Genomic DNA, 23986 nt, shown 5'->3' with positions numbered 1-23986 from the left:
CTGCTCGTAAGCTTCGCGCAACGTCCTTATGTGGAGTAACAACAGCTAAGGCGCCGCAATTGCATGTTCTCCACGTTGGGCAAATGCTAGCATCCTGTCGTACGTATTCCAGAGATCGGAACCTGGTCGTCAGCCGATTTTCTATTTTCGCGCTCGAATCCGGATCGACCGGTCTCTGGATGGTTTATGCTTCGAATGAGTCTGACATATCAGAAAACCAATTGACGGAAATGATATTTTTTGCATTTGTATGTGTCTACACAGATCCTGTATATGGTGCGTAGCGCCAGATGCGAGCCTTCATATCTCCAGAACCGGTGGCGAAAAGTGTACCCATTGGGGAAGGAGCAACGCTGATAACTGCGAAAGTGTCAGTATGTGCGCAATCAATTCCTGCAAGACTTTGACTTACCCGAATTCTTATGTCCCTGAAGCATGAGTTGTGCCTCTCCTGTTGATGGATCCCAGAATTGAACTCCGCGATCCTTTGACCCAGACATGACCCAGTTCCCATCAGGCGTGAGCGCGACAGAAAGAACAAAGTCTTTGTGGCCTTCGAATGTGCGCACGCACTCGCCACTCTTAGGGTGAGGGGGCTGCACACTGCCTGGGTAGCCACTTCGTGGGTTGAGCCTCCACATGCGGATCGTCTTGTCGAGCGAGCCAGATACCAAGTGCTCGCCATTGGGAGAGAAAGCAACGGAGTAGACACTGTCCTTGTGTCCTTGCTCGCCTTCAGTGCGCTCCACGAGCACACCAGTCTGAGTATCCCAGATTCTGACACTCTTGTCCAAAGAGCCTGCAGCAACATAACGACCATTAGGCGACATAGCGACAGTAGTAACGCCGTCCTCGATGGCCAGAGAAAGCACGCATTGATTGTCCTGAAGATCCCAGAGCCTGATAGTCCTATCGCCAGATCCAGAAGCAATGTATCGGCCATCAGATGCAAAGTCCAGCGAGTAGATGTCTTGGTCGTGACCAGCAAATTGATGCCTAATGACCTTCGCTGCGATGTCCCACACACGAATGATCTTGTCCTCAGCGCCGGTGGCCAGGTATCGTCCATCGGGGCTGAAGCAAACGCTTCGAATGTACAAGTCGCCCTCTGCGGCAGTGTTGTTGTCTTGGAGATGGCAAACTTGCTTTCCACTGTTCACATCGAAGATCTGGGCGGAGCGGTTGCAACCCGTTGCGACAAATCGTCCATCTGCACTGAATCGCACACAGCAGACCACACTCTGATGAGCCAGGCTGTGAACGAGATCGACATCCAGTCTGCGCGGCATCTTGGGGTTGAAGACTGCATGCCAATCATCGCCCTGCTTCTTGAGGTGTGGTGGCAGCTTCTCCGGCTCATATTCGCACAGCTGGTTGCCAATCTGTTCGAGTTGAGCGGGACTGTACTGAAAATCTGCTGCGATGGTGGTGTGTGGGTTCTGGTTCATGTGGTTCGGTGGTGGCGTTGGGCGAGCGACAGGATGCGGGGAGCCTGGGTAGGCAGCGGCTGGGTTTTGCTGAGGCGTTGCGGGTCCTCGCAATGGGCCAGCGGCACCCAGGCGTGGCTTACCACCGCCAGGAGAAGACGTTGGCGGCGGAGGCTGTCCTCCATAGCCATTGACACCTGGCGGACCCTGCTGTTGTTGCGGCGCGCCATAGGCGAAAGGATTGTGCGGCTGTGGGGGAGGTTGATTCAAGCCCGGCGGTCCTTGGCCTTGCATATGACCGGGCATACCAGGCTGACCCTGCGCATCGGTGGGAGGGGGCGCAAGTCCTGGACCGCTTTGCCCGCCAGCCATGATGCCTTGGAATAGATTCGCGGGACCATGGCCAATGGCGGGAGGCGGCGGTTGTGATGGAGCAGAGTGAGGACCTTGAGACGGACCGCCTCGCTGCTCGAGCTCATGCTTCAGGCGGGCAATCTCCTCTTCATATCTGCAGTTTCATTAGTGCTGTTGTAGCTTCGCGCGGTGTTGAAATCCCACCTCTGTTTCATGGCGACATGTGAAGCCTCCAGCTGATAGATCTTGGTCCGCACCAGCTCCATCTCCTGGATCTGAGCATGCACTGTAACTCATGAACTATGTCAGCATTACATACTGTGAAGTTCCGTCCCCTCCGTGCCCTGGTTGCTGAGTAGATGGATCGTGAGAACAGCAGTTCAAGTTCTCGCGATACAGGCCACGCAGCATCCAACACGATTCCGCGCCGTTTCCGCCATGATGAACCGAGCGAGCGCGACTCACATGAATGCTCATTTTCGTTGGAGCGCGCAGTGTGCTGCTCGAACTCTGCCCGCACCTGATCCAGCAGCTCCGCTAGCCTGTTTCCAGGCTGCGGGCCTGGGGCCATGCCGCGATGCGCATTGTACATGTCGCAGTGTCCGGCTCTTCGCGCGCGTTATCTGCGCGCCCTGATCTCAATGTAGCCGTGCGTTCTTGCTGCGACGATGGCGATGATGTACAGAGCCCGGTGCAGACGAGCGAGGAAGGGGAAGTGCGGAGACGGTGTCCGCAGCCCGTTTGGTCGTCAGGTCGGGTGAGGGTGGGTGTCGAGAAGGGGGATTGGGATGGCTGGGTGGATGGGGATGGTGGGGAGGGGAAGGAACCTCTCCGGCGACGAGAAACGACAGAGAGAAGGAGGACTTGATGCGGTAGGGGAAAGCGAAGCGAAAGGCAGCTCCACGAGGCGACGCAGCGCGCGAGGGAAATGCAGCTGGGTTTTGACGGACGACCACAACGTTAAGCTTCGCTGCTAGCACCATGCAGGCGATGCAGCTGTGGCTCCAACGACGGGACCCACTTCGCATAAACATGGGTCGTGGCAGACGATGGCGCTTCTTGCACCTCTTGGCGGCGAAGAAGAGACGTCCGCTGTGCAGCCATCCCCAAAACGCGCGCATCCCTGCCCCGAGCGCGCTTCTGCATGTCCGCCCTTCTGGCAGCGCATCCGATCCGAGAGCCCGCTGTTCCCTCCGTCTCCGCCCCCTGGCGTTGCGAGGCAGCGATGTCGTGCAATCCCGCAACAGTCACCACCTGTGTTCATGCGCGCAGCAAAAGCACCAGCACCAGCCGGGCAGCGCCAGAGACACGGCAGAGGCCTAGTTAGTCTGACATCCATGCGCACGGATGCATCGCACTGCCTTGCTTGGTCTCTGTTTCTTCGGCTGCACGTTCCGACCTGGTCGCCTCCAACCCTTCTGCAGCCCGTACGCAGGAGCAGCATCAGAATATCGATATCTCCCGCACTCCGGCCGACGCAGCCTCACTGCCCTCTCAAACACGAGACACTCTCGTCGAAACTCTGCCGATCGGCGCGCCCTGATGATGACAGCGCCATGTCATGGACACGGCCAGGTGTCGTCGACGCTGTGTCTGCTGAACATGGTACGCAAGCACAGCAGATCCGATGCAGCGGATCCATGCGACTGCACATCGTGTGTCAGCTTGAGATGATTGAGGCAACACAGACGCGATCTGCCTCGCTGCCGCCTGTGTGTGGGGGTATCACGGGAGGCTGCACGCTGGTTGCATAGACGACATGAATGGTACAGTCCACGTTTTAGACGCCCAACACAATGTGACCGAGGGGAATTCTGGTAGCATCACCAAAGCCCGTGCTCCAGAGCGATGTACAAGTCTTCTCCTGAACTTGACTTTCGCCGTCCGTGGGGAGCCCTCTACATCTTCATACGATAACGTTTGCGGGCGCCAGGGTCAGGATATGATGGTGTGTGGTGGTGGGCAACGGAGAAGCACGCTCATCTGGAGTGCAGGAACATTTGGCTTTCGGGCTGATTCGACAAAGTTGCGGCTGCCGCTCGCACCTGAACGTGGTGCATGCCAGATGGCGCACAGGCAGAGCCTAGGAGGTAGGTTGCGAGCAGCTTTCTGCCGATTGGACCGCTGCAACATGTATTCCATCGTCTTTGGTTGTCGACTGCTCTCGCGGTGTCGTCCTCTTTGACTTTCTACCTGCTGCACAACCGCCACCCCGTTACATGCAAGTTCGAGAGTCAAGTCACGTCGTTACCGAGAACAGTTCTTCGGCCCTTTAGACTTCTGAACGGCTATGCGAATGATTGTACAGTATCGACTTCCCCCCAATGAGATGTCGTGTTCAACCTGGAACCTTCGACAAAGTCTATCGTCCGTTTGACAAGCAGCACCGCTACCAACGATGCGGTCCGCCGGTTACAGCGAAAGCCAGGTCAAGGCTGCATGTGCCGCGTTGTCCGACCTTCGCGCCGTGCCCTATAGATGCGTTGTGTTGCACTCGACACATTAGGTGGGCAGCGTGTGATCACAACTACCCGCGTCGCCTTACCGCTGTATACCTGGCACCCTCGCCCTGCACAACGCCTCGATCAGCAGCAAGACTGGCCGGCTATATCAGCGCCTCGTGTCTCTCTGGTCATGCGCACCGCCTCGAGGGACTTCCTTCACTCCCGTGCATACAATTACATCGCCGTACATATTACCCGTGTTCTTTCCCGGTGAGATGCATGTATATTGCCAAAGCATATTTGCCGTGCCGTCTTCAGGTGAGATTGGTCTGGAATCGATCTGATGCCTCATACAACCATTTCTCGTCTTCGAGTTTCTGCATCACTTGTTTGCGGAGACTCGCCATAAGCTGTGGCCTCTCTTGCTCAAATTCTAGGGCCTCACAGATTAGTGATATATCGCCAGATAGCACATGTGAAAACTGACCATCCTCCATCGTCTTGCTATGCCTCCCACCCATATGAGCTCCTGAAGTAAAATACCTCCTCGCAAGCTCACGATGATACGTCTCCTCCTGCTCCGGCGTCCTCTCTCCATCCTGCTGTGAAGGCGCAAACATAGCTTTCGGCGCCGCAATCCCCAACGTAGACGCGCCTAGCAAATAACTCCCATCCGGTTGTCGATTCACAATTTCCTGCTCCTCCGCTTGCTGCTGTCGCGGCCTCAATCGCCCATGTCTGCCCGTATCAGGTGATCCATGCCTCGTTCTTCGCGTCTGTGGTTGTCGTGTCTGCGCCAGCAAGCTGACCTCCACTTCGGAGTCTGAATCCGGGAGCACGACATCTTCTTCTACGCGCGGCGTGGTCCGGCTCGTGGGTCGGCGGAGGAGGGAAGGTGCGAAGAGGTTTGCAGGCTGTCGAGTGCGCGTAGAAGCGGTGCTGGGTGCATTGGATCGGAGGTTGGTCTGTGAATGGTGGGATCGCAAGGATGAGGCTGCGGTGGTGGAAGAGGTTGTGAAGGGATCGTGAGCTGTTCTGCTTAGAGGCATGTTTTGGTATTTGAACTTGAATTTGGATTTTCCAAGGCTATGGAATAGGAAGAGGGCAATTGTATACGACGAGGTTCATGCGATTTCCTGTTACGGACGGTGGGATGCGGGATTAGATAACGCTGGTGAAGCTTTTATGGACATGAGCTAGTTCTACATACGCGACTTGTCGAACCAACCTTGTCATCGCCTACCCACATGTCATTCACAATTTTTACCTCCAAACGTCCAGCGAAACGCTGACTCTCGACTCAATGTCTTACTCAGGATCGTCGTCACAAGCAAATGCTCGTGTCTCAGAAAGCTCTCTGCCACGATGCCTTCCTCTTCGTTACGTTGAGGGGCGGAGACCTCTCTCACTTCTCGGAGACAATACCATATTTTGACACTTGCTTCTACAGAAGACTGTCGCGCCTCCGACAGATTAACGCGTCACATTCTCGTCCAGAGCCAAGCCAGTAGGCAGAGAAGCGTCCTCCACGTTGGAGAAAATCGTGCTTTTTGGCATTTGCTACACTTCCCAGCGTCGCCCACCCAGTAGTGGAAAGCCAGCGACTGAGTTCAGCTGATCGTTGCTAACACATGCTGAAGGCTGAAGCTTGCGATAGTGTGTCTGGGCATGAACAAGCTCAGCATTCCGATAACGACGAGTACATGTAGCTCAGCTCAGTTCCTTCCCAAAGTAGAGTCTTGGTAGTGGCACAGTGCGATCACTCACGGACACTGTCTGCCTCGGCCATTGCTGTATACATAGTCACTTGCTGCTCATACCATCTCCTGTCAATTCGTACTCTCTAAGGATATTAGCAGCCCGCTCAGAATCTACTAGAATTGATTTGGAGAATCAGCACTCTCGTCGAACATGAAGCGAACAATCACAGCTGATCGGACTGTCTTTCACCTCCAGGCCCATGGCAATGTAACATTTGATTTTCGAGGGGGCTCAGCTATTGTGATCAAAGTACCTGGCGGAACTGGATGGAGAATGCCTTTCCATTGGCATTACCATAGACTCGATGCCCGTGAAATACAATGCTTGAGCGGACGACTGCATATACACTTGCAGAAATACGACCGGCCTGGGAGTGAAGATGCTTTTGGCTTTACCGGCTTCAGCAGAACATTCAAATTGGACGACTGCGCGTCGTGGTGACCAGGATACAATCGTGAGGACGCCTTGGATCCAGCTAGCCCGTCTCTTGAAGTCGTGCTGGCTGCGAATCCGATCCTGCATCGGAATCTTTGCAGTATATCACTTGATCACGATGTCTTTCCGAGCCTCGACTCTACCCCTCTGTGGTTGAAGGTTCTGTTCGGATTGTCCGCCAGGTTGCCGTTGTTGCGACGCTATTTGCTGGAGCTGTCGTCGCACGTCCAGCGCCAGCTCACCCTGTATGCCCATGACTACTACGAATATCATGGCTTCGTACAGTTCACCTTGCTGTGGCCATGGATGCTTCCTGGTGGGACACCGAGGCTGTTGAGAACATTGGAGCGGCGCAGTATGTATTGGATCTCGATCGTCGTTGGGTGGTTATGCTACTGGTTTGGGACACAGGTCTGTGGAATGAAGCCACTGTATCCGGAGTACACTCCTTCAGTCGTCGAGGATGATACTCGCGGAATTGTCGAAAAGACGTGAGTCTCAAGGATGAAGGGAGGCAGGTTCGAGTCGACACGGTAGAGGTGGACAGCGTCCAATGAGGGGCAACTGTATCCGGCGCTGACAAGGCCCGCTGTGCGTGCGCGAGTACGGCCATGAAGATTTCCGCCTGCCATCAAGATGTCAGCGCACGACTCGAAGATACTCACCACAGAATTCCAAATGCCGCGAGACACGAGCTGGCCGCCGCCACGACTGAACCAATCCGCCTGGAAATGCGTGCTCATGTCCTCCAAACCTGGACAGACTGCCGAGTCCGAAACTGTCCACAGCCATGACCGCCATTGACACCGACTTCTGCGTCACCTCCACCAAGTAAGTCCTGCGCTCAAAATGGATGCCGCCTCTTCTCCAACTCGATGCCTGCTGGCGACGAGGCTGATGAAAAGTGAATTCGCGTCGGCCGGCGGTAGTGGAAGGCCAGCGACACGGTGCCTCTGGACATGAGCAAGCTCAGCGGCCCAGTGACTGGTTCAAAAAATAAGAATAATCTTGAATGTCACCGTAGTGACGTTTCAGAGATTAAACTGAAAAGAACAGATACCTTGGAAAGGTACAATTAGCAAGCTGTCGAACGATGAAGGGGATGTCGCGCCAAACTCACTACACTTGATCGTGGGGGTTGTTAGCTTGTTGTCGATGGTCGAGTGGTCTGATGTTGACATACCTAAGCCAAAAGGCAAAGAGAGCTGAGGAAAGAAAGTGGAAGAGAGTGCGAGAGTGCGCGAAGTTTATAGTGGCAGCGGGGCCAAGACGCTAGCGAGTCGGCGGGTTCCAGCCCGCGACTTGCACATGACTCAAGCTCAGCACTGTCGCTCAGTTGCAAGATGTCGCCAATGCACCTTCATCGCTCACATCAGGTCGCGTCACCAGGCCCAGCAGAACGCCGCCCACTCTCGTCGCCTGCGGTATCAAGTGCAGTTGCAGTCATGCAATTGATTGCGATACAGGAAAGCTTCGTATCTGCGGACAGCAGAACGGCACTCCGGAATCCTCCTCGCTCTGTGACCTCTCCACGCGACCTTGATTCCACGCCTGCTTCGCTTGTCGAGATGGAATGCCTCGAGTACGAACGATGAGGCGGAGATACTAGGCGCAGGAGATTCGAGGCCTTCCAACAAACGCCAGATCCAAAGTTCTGGTTTCTATTCTGCTCTGCGGCCATGAGCTACTCGTGGACAGCGAACCGGAGAACCAGAAGCAACCTCAGTTGACATCTCTCGTGTCGAACGAAATACTCTGTCTGTCTCGCTTCTCGACACAAAGTATCCTGGCCATGCTGCACAAGGCAGAGCCACAAGATCGAAAAAGTAGGCAGCGTGGACCCAAGTTTAATTTCCTGCCATAGAGAAGACGCGGGCGACGTGCAACTTTTCACTTCACAGATACATTCCAACTTTAGTACTGCGCCAGTCCTAGCCCAACGAAAGCTATCGCGACCGCGCCGCCGCATAGCCCCAGGACGCCGCCATCAAAGCCTCTCGGGCCCTGCGCTGCGATCCAAGTATCGGTGACACAGACCAATATCCAAGCAGTCAAGATAGCGCCCATAGCCCTTTGATTGCTCTCGTGATGGAACCAGAGTAGACTTGCCGCTACAGCTATGTCGCGAATGCCCAGGAACCGCATCCCCTTGATCGCCATGGCTTCTCCCTCCTCTGTAGTCAACCCCACGACTCCAAGCGACTGTGCAGCAGACAACGGTGCAATCATCGGCCATGTTCCGAGTCCCAGAATAAGGTAGGCAGTGCCGAGGCCCAGATTCCTCCAAGTCGATCGGGATAACAAATGATTTGGGAACGTCATTTCGCTGATTGCGTCGGCTGTTCTCAAATGTCAGCTTTGGAAAACCACGTGGTGGACTTGATGAGAGTAGCTGACATAGTCGCAGGTCGTTCGATTCCGGGTCAGACGAGCTTTTTGAGTTCTTTGATCGAAGTGGGCGGCTTCGGTAACTGACATTCGTCACTTGGAGAGAACTTTCAGGCAATCGATATCAGTGATACCTGTTTACTGACGGATCTCAGCAATACCTGCTTTTATTCATCTACGGATGCAATCTACCAGGTCTGACAAACGAAGATGCGGAACTTGACCGCGTTCACAAAACTGATTTGACATCAAACTTGCCTTCGATTAATCATCAGCCCGGATTTTGCTGGGCGCACGGGTGCCGCTCCGAGCATAAAGTGTCCATGTGCGGCTAGCAAGGTCAGCATCGTCCTGCTGCCACGGCACCGCTCTGTTGGAGTAGCCATTAGAATTGGCAATATGTTTAAAACAGGGCAGCACCGCAACAACATTCACCATTAGACGCGAGGGCGTAAGAGGTGATGATCGACTCAAAAGAATCACTTCAAACCCAGTCAATGTGGTAATCGGCACATGCGACGACAGCTAGGGTTAGGCAGTAGACTGAGTTGCTTGGCCAGACTGTCGGCCTCGTAGTGCTTCTTGCCTTTTGCGTAGTGGAGAACAATGTTGACACGCAGATTTCTGAGCAGATCGATTAAGTTGCTACTGTACTGCTGCCTGGAGCCCAGAGAGACAGTTCGATGTGCTCGTACCACAAACGTTCCTTGCCCTCGGAGAAGCGGCAGAGAATCATGTCGCCTGGGCGACATCACAAAGCGGAGACAAATACGAGGGACAGGCAGCGCGAGATGACCATATTGAATCAGACTTGCGAGACCGAAGCCGCGTCACACGCAATTGAATGCTTGCCACCCTGGTAGAGTACCAGTAAGGCTTATCTCAGCTCACTGACGCACAGTTGCATTGAAGTCTTGGTATTGGCAGAGTCACGATCTTGCAAATTCTACCGCCTCTGCTTATTCGTACACGCCCGAAGGTTCTCTATCATGACTTTGTGGACTCCGCGCTGCGATACGAGAGACTCATACAAGCGCCCATGGGGTCGGAACAACGATTCTAGATCCCTGTTCCCAAAGCAGCTATCAGAAAGCATATGTGTATCCAAAGACATAAATGCTTTCCAGCCTACGAGGGCAGCCACCCAGTCGCTGGAACAAGCACCTTCCTCCAAGAAGATCGATAATCCATTGACCCGAGAAAGACGCAGGGTAGGATGGCTCAAGTTGTCTGAGACACGAATACATGTCCCTCTTGTCGCCGACTTTGGGTGTGCTGCTGTCTTTCAGCTGGCTCTTGCGGCGCGGTTGTCCCCCTTTGTCATACAGCAGATGATGTAGCACTTGCGCCAAAAGCCATTAGCCCTGATGTTCTTGTGCAGTTCCCAGACTGTAACGGCCAATTTGGGCCGCGATCAGCTGAAGTCCACCCTATGATTGCCGAACAGTGCTACTTGGACGGCGCACACTTTTGGTAGGCTGATTACGAGGAGACCAACTGGCGGCTGGAAGTTTCAGGCCTGCAGGTTTTCAGCATTTGGTAAAGAGATGTACCAATAACGTGCCAAGGGGCTTCATAGCGGCAGCGAAACCTATGTCTGCGGGGAGAAAGGTGTAATATCAGGCGATTGCTTGAATGAGCCTCAGCACAATCCATTGTCTGCCACATTCCAGGGCGATAAGACACCCCGTGTGGCGTTTCGAACAGGCTGAATAGCAATTCGATCTTCCGGCGTCACGCACGCCAGCAGCTTACTTCGCAAGAATTCATGATTAGAGCAAGGAGTGGGCGCAGCCAGTCCTCTGATTCATTTATATCGGTAGCCATCCATGCTCCGACAACCTCAGTGGATCTCTGCTTATCAATGTGGCTTGGTGAAATTGTTCCCGCGCTGCTGGCAGGCGTTGAGATCCCACGAAGCCGATTGATTCCTGCCGCGTAGAGTCAATTGAGCTGTGGAGGCAAAATTGAAGTCACGGAGCTGAATATGCGGAATGATACAATTGCAAGCGCTGAAATCCGAAAAGTGCCAGTTTGCCATGAAGAATGGCCAGACATACATGTGCTGTGTGGAAGGAGCGAAGTGAAGTGGTGATGTGCCTGAGGCATCTTTGTTTCCGGGAAATCACGCACAGCTCTTCTCCACGCACGCTGATGCAACTCCTACCTCAATCACACTCTTCTCACAAGGACCATCACAATTGAGCATCTCCGCCGCCATGCCTTATCGCATGGAGACCGAAATCCTGCTCCAGGTATGGTCATCGCCTTGACATATTCCTGGAACACTCCACCAGGACCACCACCTTCGGGCGACAGGGCACCACCAGCAGCGGCCATACTCTTATCTCTGTTACTCATCCGCTTTGCCATGCCACCATCTTCTATGCAGCGCGCGAAACTACGAGCATGCCCGACTTGCCCTTCGATGGTTCGTGGAGGCCTCACCTTGAAGAAGGTTCGACCTGGAAGAAGGCCAGCTGCATCTCGTGGGATGGTGACGAGGCTGCAGCCTGGCTCATCCATTCATCACTCACGGCGCTTGTGCGGCACCCGTAGTACGCACGGCGGAGAGCAATCTCCAAGTCTTGCGAATGTATGCGCTGCGGGCCGGCAGGCTTCTCGCGGTCTGTACTGAGGACCGCGTGGGTTGTCCTTCCATTTATATCAAGCGGATTCCCATCGACTTGCGATGGAGCGACAAATCGAGGCGCCGTATCTACCATCGGCGCTGTGTCTCAATTGTTCCTGCGGGCGACACGGCCAGCTGCGCTTGTGGCGTGCGTTCTCGTGGAGGCCATCCCCGTCCAAACAGCAGCATCCTACCGCGCAACGGAGCTGCACACTTACATGCAATGCCGGGATCACTCTACGGTAGCGCCAGCTCCGCCATGCAAGGACAGCCAGTGCAAGCGACATGCACCTGCCCACTTGTCCACCTGGTGCTTGCACGGCCATCGCCTGTTTCGCCTGTCGCTACAAGGCTGCGCAGGATGCCGACGTGGGTGCGGCGATCTGCAACCCCACCTCTCTGCTATCTCGAGAGCCTCCTGTGTCCAGTCGCTGCATCGCCAGATTCCAGGTATCCCAGCTGCTCAAGAGTGAGACTCCAGGACCACGCGCTCGGACGCCAGCTGAGACAGTGATTCGCTGTCAAGCTCTTTCCGGGATTGAGCAATGCAAGTCCGACGACCTTGACCGCGTGCTGCCACGACATCGCACGAGCTGTGTTCGACCGTGCCTGATCAGCCATGGCATCAGCGATGGCGCTCGGTTCGCGCTCCGCGAGCGGCTACCCGACTGTGTTGGCTGCTCAACATTCGCATAGCAATCGGATCGATGAGCTCTGCTCAGCGCGCCACAACTGGTCTCACAAGCCCGACCGCGCTCGGGCTTGGACGAACGCGGGCTGTTCAATATGCAGCGCATCGACGTCCTTTGCAGTTCAGCGAGCTAAGCAGTCAGTGGCTGCGCTAGGCGAAAGATGTTCTGCAGAGCTAAACGCGCATTCGGTAAGGCCAAACCTATGGCGCATGGGTGCACACCTCACATCGCCTTCGCAGCCGCGTCTGGGTGAGATGCACCCGCAGGCATCTCGATCTCCACTCGTACCTTTGTATCGTTTGACTTTCGTCGCTTCACCCTTCACCCGCCGTGTTGATTCTAGCTTCCTTCTTTAGTGCTATGCGCATGCATGATGGGGCTACTGTGGCATAAACCCGTCCGCGCTAGCTTGTCGTCATCCTCGATCAAGAGCAATGGACGAGTGCGCGTGCGGCTTTGTATCGTGGGCACAACGATCAGGTACGCGATCGCACTGATGCACGATCAGGAGCTGTCGCCGCTCTGATCTTATAGCTCTTCAGTAGCCCTCGCTGCGCTCGTGCTCTGAACCAACATCCTGGGTCCAGGTGTAGAGCATTGTCACCCTGGCGCAATCGCTCGCAAAGCCTTATGAGCACTTCCTAGACAGCAATCTCACCAAAGAACATACTATTCCAACATGGCCGGTATGCGCCCTGGAAGACCACCGAGTCAACTGTTGCAACGACGATTGAGCCAAGCACACTACAATGCGACGGAAGTGCAAGACATGATGGCTCAATTCAGCATGGCGTTCAGGCCAGATGCCAACGCAGCCCTATCGCTAGCCTATCTTCAGGAACAACAGCGTCTGGCGATGCAGACAGGCTCCATAGCACCAAGCGATCTGGTCAATCATCATGCGACCCAGGACATGGACATGCTCTACGCCGACAATCCGTCATATAATGCATACGCTATGCCGGAAGGGTACAACAACGCGACCTTCGGCACTCTGTCCTGGGCAGCACCGATCAATACGGGAGTGCAGCCTGTAAATCACCCGTCGATACTTCGAAACGAAAGTTACAGCAGTTCGAATAGCAGCGAGCCAGGCATTAAGAGGGAGGATCTCTCTCCTGTACAACCGTCCCAAGTGTTTTTCGATGCTGCGGCATATGCTTCAAGTCCGGACTCCCAGACAGGAAGTGACGATACGGAAGAGACTAAACCAGTGGTGTTTTCGACCGAGATTGACACATTGATGCGAGCGATACAAAGTAAGACCGATGCCGCAAATCAGGAGGACACGCCTCAGAGCACCAGAGCACCTGAAGCCAGCCCGAACAAACCCAAAAAGAAATACTTGTGCGACGTAGCAGGATGTGGGAAGGCGTTCTACCAGAAGACACATCTGGAGATCCATACTCGGGCACACACTGGCATTAAGCCATTCCTGTGCAAGGAACCATCATGCGGGCAACGATTCAGTCAGCTGGGCAATTTGAAGACACACGAACGACGACATACTGGCGAGCGACCATATCATTGCGACATTTGCGGGAAAACTTTCGCGCAACACGGCAACGTTCGGGCGCACAAGATTGTGCACACGGCCGCAAAACCTTTTACGTGCAAGCTGGACAACTGCAACAAGCAGTTCACGCAGCTTGGCAATCTCAAATCACATCAGAATAAATTCCATGTGGACACCATCCGGCGGCTAAAGACTCGCTTCGAGAACTTCAAAGAGGGCGACGTCGTCGATGCGTGGGACAAGGAGATGTGGGAGTACTTTGCGAGCCTGTACAAGAATTGCAATAAAGGCATCAAAGGCCGAGGCAAAGATCGAAGGATCAGTCTCGGACAGATGGCTATGCATCGACGAGACAGCATCACCAGTGCGGTATCAATGAATGGTCTCGCTTCGCCAAGCGATAGGCAGCAGACTTCGATGTCACAGGCCATGTATTGATATTCGACAGGGAGTGGTCATGTGGAACAAAAACGGAGGTGTTTGGAATAACAGGCCGGCGCAGTCTGGCGAACAACTGATTGACTGGCGTTCGGAAACCACTACAACTGAGATGCCAGGAGCTCCCAGCAGGAGCTTGCACGATGATGTTACGATGAGATGATTGAGATACCCTACCTGAGCGAATGATAGTCTAATGCGAAGCTTCTCCAGTATGCTTTCAAGGCGGAGGCGAAGTCCTTGCCCGCCTCTCTCTACGAACAACATCTCCTGACCTCTTCCTCTGGCCCTCTCAGAGGCCGCAGTTCATGCTTAAGCACATCATGTGCCTGCAGCTTCGTGCTGTCAGAGCTCCACGCCGCATGCTCGCTTCACAAACCTTCCCCTCACTCAGTCGTGAACCTTGTTTGCAGAGTAGCAAGCAGAGCCGCCTGCTGCAAGCCGCGAGGAAGCGGGCTGATCTCCTCGAAGCTTGTTGGAGCTGTTCTGGCAAATGCCAAAGAAGGCGGTGTCGAACTCTCGCCAACCTGATGAGCAGCCCAGCGTCACGAGAACAGCGGGATAGAGCTGGACATGCAGATGAGCTGGCTGAGAACTACGTCAGACCAAGACTGATCCTCCAGCGGCTGTGAATCACCCACCGGCTTCAACATCTGGTATACCACGAAATCTTGGTGGTGACGACCAGGCGTCCGCGAAATTATCTCAGCCTTGCGATCTAAAGATACGTAGCACCTCTCCCAAAATTCGGCCCTACCACTCAAAGACTGCGACACATCCATCATACAACCAAGTATAGACATCGAGATCGCAAAGGCCGTACAAGGTTGCTCCCGCCGGCACTACTCCCTCTATCCCATACCACAAACGCGAGCCCTAAGGAGCATGCGAAAATTCGACTAGGGAGCATGCTATCCACAATTTGATTAGGATCTTGAACTGAACTTTAGACAAGCGAGGCGAGCTTGCGAGCGAAGTAAGTACTCGGAGCTGCGAGCCTGCGAGCAATAGCGACGACGTACGATACCCGAGCGCGTAAGGCAAGCACGTCGTTCGAAGTAGCGAGCATATTTCTATTAGGCAACGAACGAGCGCAAAGCGCCGTAAGGCGCGCGCGAGAGAGGCGGCAGTGCACCTGGACGACATTGAGACAGCATTAAGCAACATTGATAGGTATTGATTAGTTTGCCAGTTTGTCATGCTCCCTAGTCGAATTTTCGCATGCTCCTTAGGGCTCGCGTACCACAAACACGAGGCCGTGCCGCTTTTCAGCCTCCAACGGTTAACGATAAAGCATCAAACGTCATCGCCCTCAACTAGGAGTAGCCCAACCTCAACTAGCAATCGTATCGAGCAGATCGCCCGACTTCATCAATCGCAGGTCTTGCCAACCTGAACTAAGTCTGCACCTCCCTCCATAGAAGGCCACGATATGCAGCGCAGAGCTCTAGAACTTCTGCGACCATAGCATGGCGTATTTGGAATGGAATTTGTACTGCATGCCAGTCCGTGACGATTGTGGCTCCCCGCCTCGTCGGGGAATTTCCCTCTCCAATGGGTCAAATTGAAGAGCGTCGATTAATGACTCGTGGCTTGTGGTTGGATGACTACGAGTCGATTGAGCTGGACATTTTCCGTATCGGTTCAGCCACTGGATTGATGACAGGAACTGCATCTTCGATCCTCTGTGGATAGCGGTGACCGTGAAGATGCGGCGTCGCCAGAAGTTGATTCAGACTTGATTGTGCTCTCGTGATTTTACCCAGCCACCGAAGCACTCACAGGCACTGCGACGAGAATGGCGTCGTTGGCAAAGAATGAAGGGCGGCTAACATTTTGTCACTATCGCAGAAAGAAAGCCATTTTCTAGAAAGCGACGGTCGCAGCTACCAATAACAGTGCATCTCGCAACCCAGCAAGCAATATACACAGTGAGATCTCAGCAGCCTTGGAGGCCACAGTCGCGCCAACTTCAAGCGAACGTACACGCAACAATCCAAGCTCATTTCTCGCCGGTTTTCTCTCTGAACCGCTCCGAAACGTGCTTCTTGTGCGGCGAATCGATGCCCAAGACTGAACCCACCCAGTAACAGGCCATCATGACAAGTTCCGACGTCCAGAGCATAGTGCGAGCTTCCAATTCTAAGATCCATTCCGGCGGATGCGAAGTATCTGACCAGAAACGCCATGGCAGCGAGAAGGGAATGAGCCCGCAGTAGATGTGGCAACCCATGGCATATAGCAACATCTGACTCCGAATGTGATGTGCTACTTCGAGCACAAGTCGTCTCTGGGTGTTGCAGGAGAAGCGCAAGAGTACTGTGAGCCAGTATGGAGGAGAGCACATGTGGGCACAAATATAGTCGTCGAGTGCGGCGTCGCGGAAATCTCGATTGTGGTCCATGTCGGCGACAAAGACGATAGTAATTGGTGACTTGATTACGACACGGTCGTGGCCAGTATCGTGGGTGCTGATGACTGCAGACACCGGAGAAGTATGCTGAGAAATTGTCGAGGCCTCTTTCGAGCCAGACTCGTCGATTGATGCCAGGTTCCACCGACTCTCGCGATGGCATGTACTGACCACCAGGCGACCGGATATACAGCGAACACTTCGAGCATCGATCTTCTGGAAGCGCCATCGAGTCTGCATACGTGGAGAACTGCCGTCCGGAACACTGATCGTGACAGCCTCTAGCTGAAGGAACGAGAAGTTGGCGACGTCGGAAGCTGGTAGCGTCAGGTCCACATTTTCTGTCTTTGTCCTTCGTTTCATGATGTGCTCCTTGGAGGCTTGATAATTGGAAGCTCAATGCCTGCCATCGAGACACTGATCCTCGAAGATATATCGCATACATTACGTGCTACAGCCTTTGACTCTCAATGCGACTGCGACGTACATACTGATGACCAGCGTGCGAACGCTCGACCAAGTGGTTGCCTTGAAGCTCGAAGTCGACTAAAGAACCTATAGCATTGTAGTCTTCAATGCCAAGCGCCATGCAGCTCGTTCTCGCTCAGCTGTACCAATTGTCGTGAAGACTTGGGAGTAGCAGCAGTCTTGAATCTCTTGTCTTCAATCCTTCTGAGCTTGGTATCAACCACAGACGCCATATCCTGCGCGATAACGAGAACGACAACGCCTAGTCAGAGAGGCAATGGAAAGTGTCGAGAGAGTTGTCAGAGAGGAATATGCTACGCTTGGGATACATTTACGTCTATGACAAAGTTCTGGGTATCTTGTTCTGTTCACTGTCGTTCAATCAGCCCACATCAAGTTTTCTACCATGCTCATCTGCCATCTCTTATCCTTAACCCAGAATCAATCTGATCCACAACCTCTTGTCCCGTAAATGCGAACCAGTCTGTACAGGTCTGCGCCATAACTCCCGGGATATCCATATCTCTTTTGATATCATCCGGTCGCTCCAGAATGTTCAGATAAAGCCCTCCACTCACATGCCACGCAATGTGGCAGTGGAAAGGCCAGACACCAGGATTATCCGCGTCGAATTGAACAACAATGTAGGTAGGTTCGTCGGCGCTGGCACTATTTTGCAGTATCTGAACATCTCGTCGTTGAGGATTTGTGGGGTTGGTGATCTCGCCGTTCCAGGTTCCGGTACCCTGGGCGAGTATGTACATGTTATGGCCGTGCATGTGCATGGGATGACTGCCCGTTTGTGCGTGATTATAGATGACCATGCGGATAGATCTGCTGGAGCCAAAGTTGAAAACATTAAATTCGGCGGGGTAATTCGTTTCGCCGTTCTTTGCTTCAAGTAGTACTGGTCGGTTGTAGTTGGCTCTGAATGTGCTATTGTTCATGAAGAACAGATTGTGTGTGCCGTTTGACTGGAATGTCACGGCGATGTTCTGGACTGTGGTTGGCTGCGGCACCGGCATCGAAAAGTATGGGATCGTCTGGCTCAGAGGATCGTTGTTGCAATTAGTGAGCGCACTTGGCGGCACGGCGGACTCTGTATCTGGCACAGCAGTGCGATTGGCGTCCTGGTAATAGATAGCTGCCACGGCGGATGGCGACACCCCATCGTGCAGAGAGCATCCTCCCTTGAAAGCGCTGGGTCCCAGGTCCGATCTCATCCAGTACGAGTCTGTGGGCTTTCCGATCGCTTTCACGACTACATCAGAACGCTGGCCGACTCCGAGAGTCACTACATCTGTCTCATACGGCACGATGGGAACTAACAAGACCGTTAGTTAATGCTGGTGGCTCAGAACGCTTGTGACGAACCGAAATCATTGGCGAACACTATCAGCTTGTGGCCATCGATGCTGAACTTCTGCATGCCCTCGGCACCAGCATTAATCAATCGCAAACGATACGACTTGCCAGATTCGAAGCTAAATTTGCTTACGCCAGCGTTTGGTATGCATGTTGTGCTAGATGTACTGTTCTCACATGGATAGTTCATCTTGCCATTGATCAAATTGTTCTGTGAGAGTGGCGGCGGCTTCTTCTCGTCTGCTGGAGCCATGACCTGTGATAACGTACTTAGTCAGTCACTGATGACAGAAATCATGATTCTTGAGAAAATACCTGTTCGACCAGCGGAAAGTAGCTCTCGTGGTACCAATCGCTGAGCAGAACTGGGCCAAGATCGACATCGTAGTCCTGGTTATCGTGAGGTCCATGAATGACCATCGGGCCAACAAGACCACCAGCCAATTGCGCCGAGTAATGGCTATGGTACCAGGTACTTCCGTACAGATCAGCTCGGAATCGATACGTGAAGGTCTTTCCCGGTGCGATCGGGCACTGCTGAACGCCTGGGACACCATCAAACCAAGGCGTCTCTTTTTGCAGCAGTCCGTGCCAGTGCAATGAAGTCCCCTCATCGAGCTGATTGTGCACAGTGACTTCTATCCAGTCACCCCAATTTGCTTCAATAGTCGGACCCGGATATTGGCCGTTCACAACGAGGCCATCTTTCTGAACTCCATCTGGAGCGATGGTCTGGCGTGTAATTGTGAAGTCGTAGTGTTTCGTGACCCCAGTATTGGGGACATCATGGTAATAATTTGTTTGCTTGGATGTTCGCTGGCCCCACGGAAATCCGGAAGAGATCGGTCCACCTTGCAAGAATTGTGGCAGTTTGGGTGCATCAAACATGCCTAGCCTGCTCCTCCCGTTCGTTTGTTCTTGAGTCAATTGCGGGCTTAGAGCTTGGCCTAGAGGTAGCCAGGCAGGTCCTCTGAATTGTGCTGCATTCGGCCCACCTGCATTCGGTACATGATAAGTCTTTGTGCTCGGAGAAGTACTTGAGGTGCTTGCTTTCTGGTACGAGAACAAATTTGAAAATGTCTTTACGTACCGAGGTCCTGTACTGCATTTGGATCGCTGATCATCACAGCCTCAATCTCGCTCTGTGGTCCATTGTCGGTTGCATTAACTTCGGCTACGTTCATCTCTCCTGGTGCCGCAGGTGCAGGAGCTGCCAAACCAGAGGCTAGAAATGTTGCAGCCGCAAATATGCTGAATAGAGCCATGATGACGGAAGCCCGAGGGCAGAACCGGCCAGGTAGCACAAGGCAGAGAGACAATCCGCTGGTCAAGCTGTGTGCAACAGCAAGGACAGGTCTTATACACTCGCGAGAGGACGCCTCTGCTGAATTTGGCGGCGCTCGCTTTCAAATGTGGCATACGCGATTCGCCCTCGTATTTTGCAGGCGCCTTGACCATCAGTGGAAACCAGCGATCACACTTCCCAAGGGCTCACACCTTGGGCGGCAGCGTCGGCGTCCATTATGTTGGATCATGCCGCATCGGCTTGCTCAACCACAGATCCTTCGATTTCCTGCAGTCAGATGTAAGCATGGGCTAACGATGTTGAGGCTGTCTCGCGTCTTGAGCTTGTTCCAGCCAAGCTGCATCAAAGAATATGCGCCAAGGAGGATTGTTGAAGCCCACCATAGCGCATATACTGCTCGATGCAACGCGCCAAAACGCTGTTGAGAGGTCTTGCGCGAGTGACGTCGAATCTTCGATTCGCTAAAAGCTGCGTGATATTGCGCCCGGTCGCGATGCAATCCGGGCGTGCCGTAGGGAGACGTTTCTGGCATCTCAAGTACGAAGCACGCGAGAGATTGGTCAGAGTTCGGGCGAAACGCGACAGATCTCGCATCCCTGAGATCATACCATGTGGCATGAGGTCGGCCGGCAGTGTAGGATCGTGACTCAGCCCTCCAATAGTTCCAGAATCCTAATTGCATCAGCAAGACCGAGAGCGAACCTTCACTCAGCACACCGCTGGTATGTGTTGTTTTGTATCGATAAATGACGTCTAAACGTGCAACATAATGTGCATCAGGAGCAGCGCAATGCTATGTAGTGCATGGCATTGATTAGTATCGTGTGGGCCAAAGCAGAAAACGCGGCGCGAAGTCGAGGCAAAGTTCCAGGCACAGATGCCAAGTGCTATAAAAAGGACGTCCGGGTAACTTAAAAGTCGACTGCAGATGATCCTAATCTGGTAAGAGATTATAGGTGATCCTTGAATGATGTGGCTCGTATCGTCATCTTTGCAGTGAGACTGCCATCTGATTGGCTTGAACGGCATTGTACTTCCGGATGTGTAGGGAACAGCAATAGCAGGCGTATCCGTGTCGGCACATCGAGACTACATTGCGACTGCGTCTGCAGAACCGGCACGGGCATTGGACCATTACTCGCAATAGCGTTGAGAATGTCGAAAGAAGCGATTTCTCATCAGAAGCGGTCAGTCTGACAGCTTGGAGACGAATGTTCTACCGTGTGCTGTCACCTTCGATACTTCGCGGGACGCCTGCGTCAGATGCTTTGGTGACTCGCGAGCGAGACTGCCAGCGAACTTCCTACAGCTCGCAGCTTTCGGCCGATCCGGGGTGCTCCGTGATGGTCTGCAAGGCATGAGTCCACAAGTCAATATTGAGGATGCGCAGATGATCACGTTGACTCGGAGCTTCTGCTGCTGGCAAGTGAAGTCCAGCAGAAGACGTCACTTGACTGCCTTTGGAAGCTGCGTTCATGCGGTAGCTGTCGTGTAACATCGCTAGTAAGCGGTCAGACAGCAGGATGCCTCGGAGACTCTGGATGTCTGCCTGCCCCATCGTGGAAATTCTGGTCCGGCTAATGCACTGCAAATATTGCATCTGGCCGTACGGCCGAAGTGGTGCTTCCTCTGCTAAGCATTTCCGGCATCCAGATTATCACGATGTGATCGTCAGAGCACTCGCTACAGCTTGAATGAATCCAGGTTTTGGTCGCTGTTCTGTGCCGAGCCACACGCCTGGTTGAGCCCGCCACATGCTAAAAGCCACCAGAGCTTGATAGAAAGATAGTTGTTCGGTTGCAGGAGGAAGACTGCTGTGCGTTAGGCGAGTCTTGTGACCGGTGCTGACATGGAGGCCTGACCAGGCTTCAATGAGGAAGGCTCTTGCCACTGCTTGGTGGACAATCGGGAAATCTTTTCGCACCGCCGGCCGTTGCGGCAACAGTCTGATACGGCCACCATCTGCCTTACGTGGTCGTATCTTCAGAGCTGAGTCTTGACTTGATGATGCCTCCAAGGCCGAGAAATGAGGTACAAAGCGGCGTCGCTTGGACAGGTTGATGCCTCTCATTTCTGGCTGTGAGCATCTAGCCTTGCCATGGAAGTTTTCTGTACGCCTTAGCAGCCGAGCGTAGTGTCGTTTCCAACTCCAAACCCTCCTGCCAAAAGTCAGCTCCGACAGCGCCTGTTCCATTCGCGGCTTCCAAGTCTGTTCGGCGGTGCAAGTCCAGAGAACTCTCAAAGTCAAAGCATGTCCAGATCAGAAAAGACAAGAAGAAGTCGCGTTTCATATACTTGAACTCTGGATCCTGTGCAGCAGGATAATCGGCACCGCGGCTCCAACGCGCTCAAACTCACGCACTGCTTCGGGCCAAGCCTTCGGGCTGCAGCATCGCAGGGCTGACGTGCGGCGAACTCTGCAGTGGAGGATGCTTCTGATGCAGAACTTTGAAAGATGGCGTTGGGTTACATGTCGTGAGTTTGGATGTTGATGGGATGAACTTCGCGTCTTCGTCGCGTGTTGCGAAGACCAACTTCTCATGGATGATCGGGCCGCGCCGTTGCCTAATATGAGGTCTTGGTCTTGGTCTTGGAGCTCGGACATGGCCAACATGTACGCAGTATCTTTTCTTAATGACTTTATTATCTATGAGTGTGATCTCGCGAAGACTTCGTAGTCAAGTGTTGACAATGTCCTCCCTTTGTTAATCATTCCCTAAGCTTCCAAACAGCCCAACAAGCCTAACTTGTGCTGTAGTCTTGCACCTAGCCATGACCGCCGACCTCCCCTCCCAAACCCAGCGTGCCGGAACTACCAGCCAGCTTCCGCGTTGAGGCCCCTCTTCCTCTCAAGTCTGCTTCTTTCCTGACTTTCTCCCATGTCGCTTCTTGCTCGATCGCTTCTTGTTCTGCCCCTTCGTCTTCCCGTTCGCAGCTTTGCCACCTTTGCCTCCGCCAACGTCCTTCTGCAGATCTTCCAGGAGGGCCAGAAGGTCCCTAGCTTCGGCGGGCGTATAATAGTGAACATTTTCACCCAGTTCCCGATCGCCACGAATCTCACTGTCTTCCAACATGCTCAAGACCCTATGCTCAGCGATACTACGCTCGAGGAATTCGAAGATCCAGCCAGAATACTCGCCCAACGTCTCGCGTCCCTTGAACTGCTCCCACATCTCGTACGAGAGCCGTGGACCTCTGCATGACACTAGATATCCGTTCCTGTAGTAGTTGGGGCCAGGGTAGCGAAGCATCTTCATTTCGCGCCAAGAGGCAGTTGGATGAAAGAGGCCGCCAGTGAAGACTCTTGTCTTGAATATCGTGCTGTGTGGCACTGCTGCGTGCTTCGGTTTTCGCTGCCATGAGAAGTCCAAGGCGCCCGTTTCCGAAGGTGGAGTATCAAAAAGCCAATTAACAGCAGCAAGATTGTGGTCTGAATCAAGAAAGATGTTTGGACTGTCGGCGCATCGGATGGCGCGTCTTTCTTCTTCGTCGGCGTGTTCGAGAAACATAGCTCGTCGGAGAACCATGGAGGAGGCAATAGCATCGTTGAACATGTGGTTGACTCGCTGTAGGACAAAAAGCTTCGTTACCGGCCGGAAGGGCTTGAGTTCTTGTTCCGAAGCGGCGTACTCGAGGAGAATCATGTCGAGCAGCTCTGCTATGCCGAAAACTTGGGTGCTCGCGGCAGTCGCCATATTGGTGCGGTCGAGGGTCCTCGAATGATGGATCTCCGTTGGTAGTCTTTGGTCTGCGATGTTGAGGTCGTATCGACGAGGATGCGCCTTGTGGTGGCTGTTGCTGCGACTGCGTCGCTGTTGATGTTGTTGTTGAGGTCGCATCGCTGACGGACGTTGCACTCTACTTGAATAAATCAAGCAAACGCCGCAATGCCGCTCCATTCACTTTTCACACAAACAAACAAACACTTACACGTGAAGTCCCTCCACTGGTAAATGGGTCGACTGGGTCGACTGAAGGCGGACAGTGTCTTTGGCACGATATCTGCAGTCTCTCATTACACCTCGCAGATACAATGTACCTTCCCAACAGTTCAATGGCCATGTCCGCCGAGCGCTTCCATCATTCCGTTCTCTGCCATAGCCTCAATTCTATTTACGCGGGCGCTTTCTCTGTGTATCATCATCCACAGACATACTACAAACTTGCAATGCAGGTTCGCTGCTGCCCCGGTGCTCCACTCCCACGAGCGTGCTGTCTTCGCTGTTTTATCCACGCACATCTGCCCGTTCCTCTCGAATCGGCGATTATGCTGCTACGAGCCATGTTGTGGTTGTGTCGTCATTTTTTAGCTAGAGTTCTTCGATCTGTGTCGAGATCCGGAGGACC

General features: G+C 53.6%; 7 protein-coding genes across 7 annotated transcripts; 1 reads left to right on the top strand and 6 right to left on the bottom strand.

Moving 5' to 3' along the window:
- Positions 1 to 256: 256 nt before the first annotated feature.
- Positions 257 to 2373, bottom strand: RHO25_010891 (uncharacterized protein; the record flags this gene model as incomplete). Its single annotated transcript, XM_023602231.2, has 4 exons — positions 257 to 360; positions 413 to 1935; positions 1986 to 2067; positions 2247 to 2373. The coding sequence occupies 4 exons, from the start codon at positions 2371 to 2373 to the stop codon at positions 257 to 259; spliced, it is 1836 nt and encodes a 611-aa protein (XP_023450785.1).
- Positions 2374 to 4539: 2166 nt separating this feature from the next.
- On the bottom strand, positions 4540 to 5274 carry RHO25_010890 (uncharacterized protein; the record flags this gene model as incomplete). The annotated part of the gene is made up of 2 exons (XM_023602232.2): positions 4540 to 4658; positions 4713 to 5274. 2 exons carry the CDS (start codon positions 5272 to 5274, stop codon positions 4540 to 4542), a joined length of 681 nt encoding a protein of 226 aa, XP_023450788.1.
- Positions 5275 to 8335: 3061 nt separating this feature from the next.
- On the bottom strand, positions 8336 to 8743 carry RHO25_010889 (uncharacterized protein; the record flags this gene model as incomplete). The annotated part of the gene is made up of 1 exon (XM_023602233.1): positions 8336 to 8743. One exon carries the CDS (start codon positions 8741 to 8743, stop codon positions 8336 to 8338), a length of 408 nt encoding a protein of 135 aa, XP_023450787.1.
- Positions 8744 to 12812: 4069 nt separating this feature from the next.
- RHO25_010888 (uncharacterized protein) lies at positions 12813 to 14087 on the top strand (the record flags this gene model as incomplete). Its single annotated transcript, XM_023602234.2, has 1 exon — positions 12813 to 14087. The coding sequence occupies one exon, from the start codon at positions 12813 to 12815 to the stop codon at positions 14085 to 14087; it is 1275 nt and encodes a 424-aa protein (XP_023450790.1).
- A 2002-nt stretch (positions 14088 to 16089) lies between these two features.
- Positions 16090 to 16863, bottom strand: RHO25_010887 (uncharacterized protein; the record flags this gene model as incomplete). Its single annotated transcript, XM_065603338.1, has 1 exon — positions 16090 to 16863. The coding sequence occupies one exon, from the start codon at positions 16861 to 16863 to the stop codon at positions 16090 to 16092; it is 774 nt and encodes a 257-aa protein (XP_065459410.1).
- A 515-nt stretch (positions 16864 to 17378) lies between these two features.
- Positions 17379 to 19598, bottom strand: RHO25_010886 (uncharacterized protein; the record flags this gene model as incomplete). Its single annotated transcript, XM_023602235.2, has 4 exons — positions 17379 to 18292; positions 18343 to 18589; positions 18649 to 19328; positions 19424 to 19598. The coding sequence occupies 4 exons, from the start codon at positions 19596 to 19598 to the stop codon at positions 17379 to 17381; spliced, it is 2016 nt and encodes a 671-aa protein (XP_023450789.1).
- Positions 19599 to 22488: 2890 nt separating this feature from the next.
- RHO25_010885 (uncharacterized protein) lies at positions 22489 to 23334 on the bottom strand (the record flags this gene model as incomplete). The annotated part of the gene is made up of 1 exon (XM_023602236.2): positions 22489 to 23334. The coding sequence occupies one exon, from the start codon at positions 23332 to 23334 to the stop codon at positions 22489 to 22491; it is 846 nt and encodes a 281-aa protein (XP_023451619.2).
- Positions 23335 to 23986: the final 652 nt, after the last annotated feature.

This window comes from Cercospora beticola, chromosome 7, assembly GCF_033473495.1.
Source record: "Cercospora beticola chromosome 7, complete sequence".
NCBI classification, from domain to species: Eukaryota; Fungi; Ascomycota; class Dothideomycetes; order Mycosphaerellales; family Mycosphaerellaceae; genus Cercospora; species Cercospora beticola.
The sequence above is the reverse complement of the archived record's forward strand: the minus strand, read 5'-3'. Positions and strand labels throughout refer to the sequence as shown.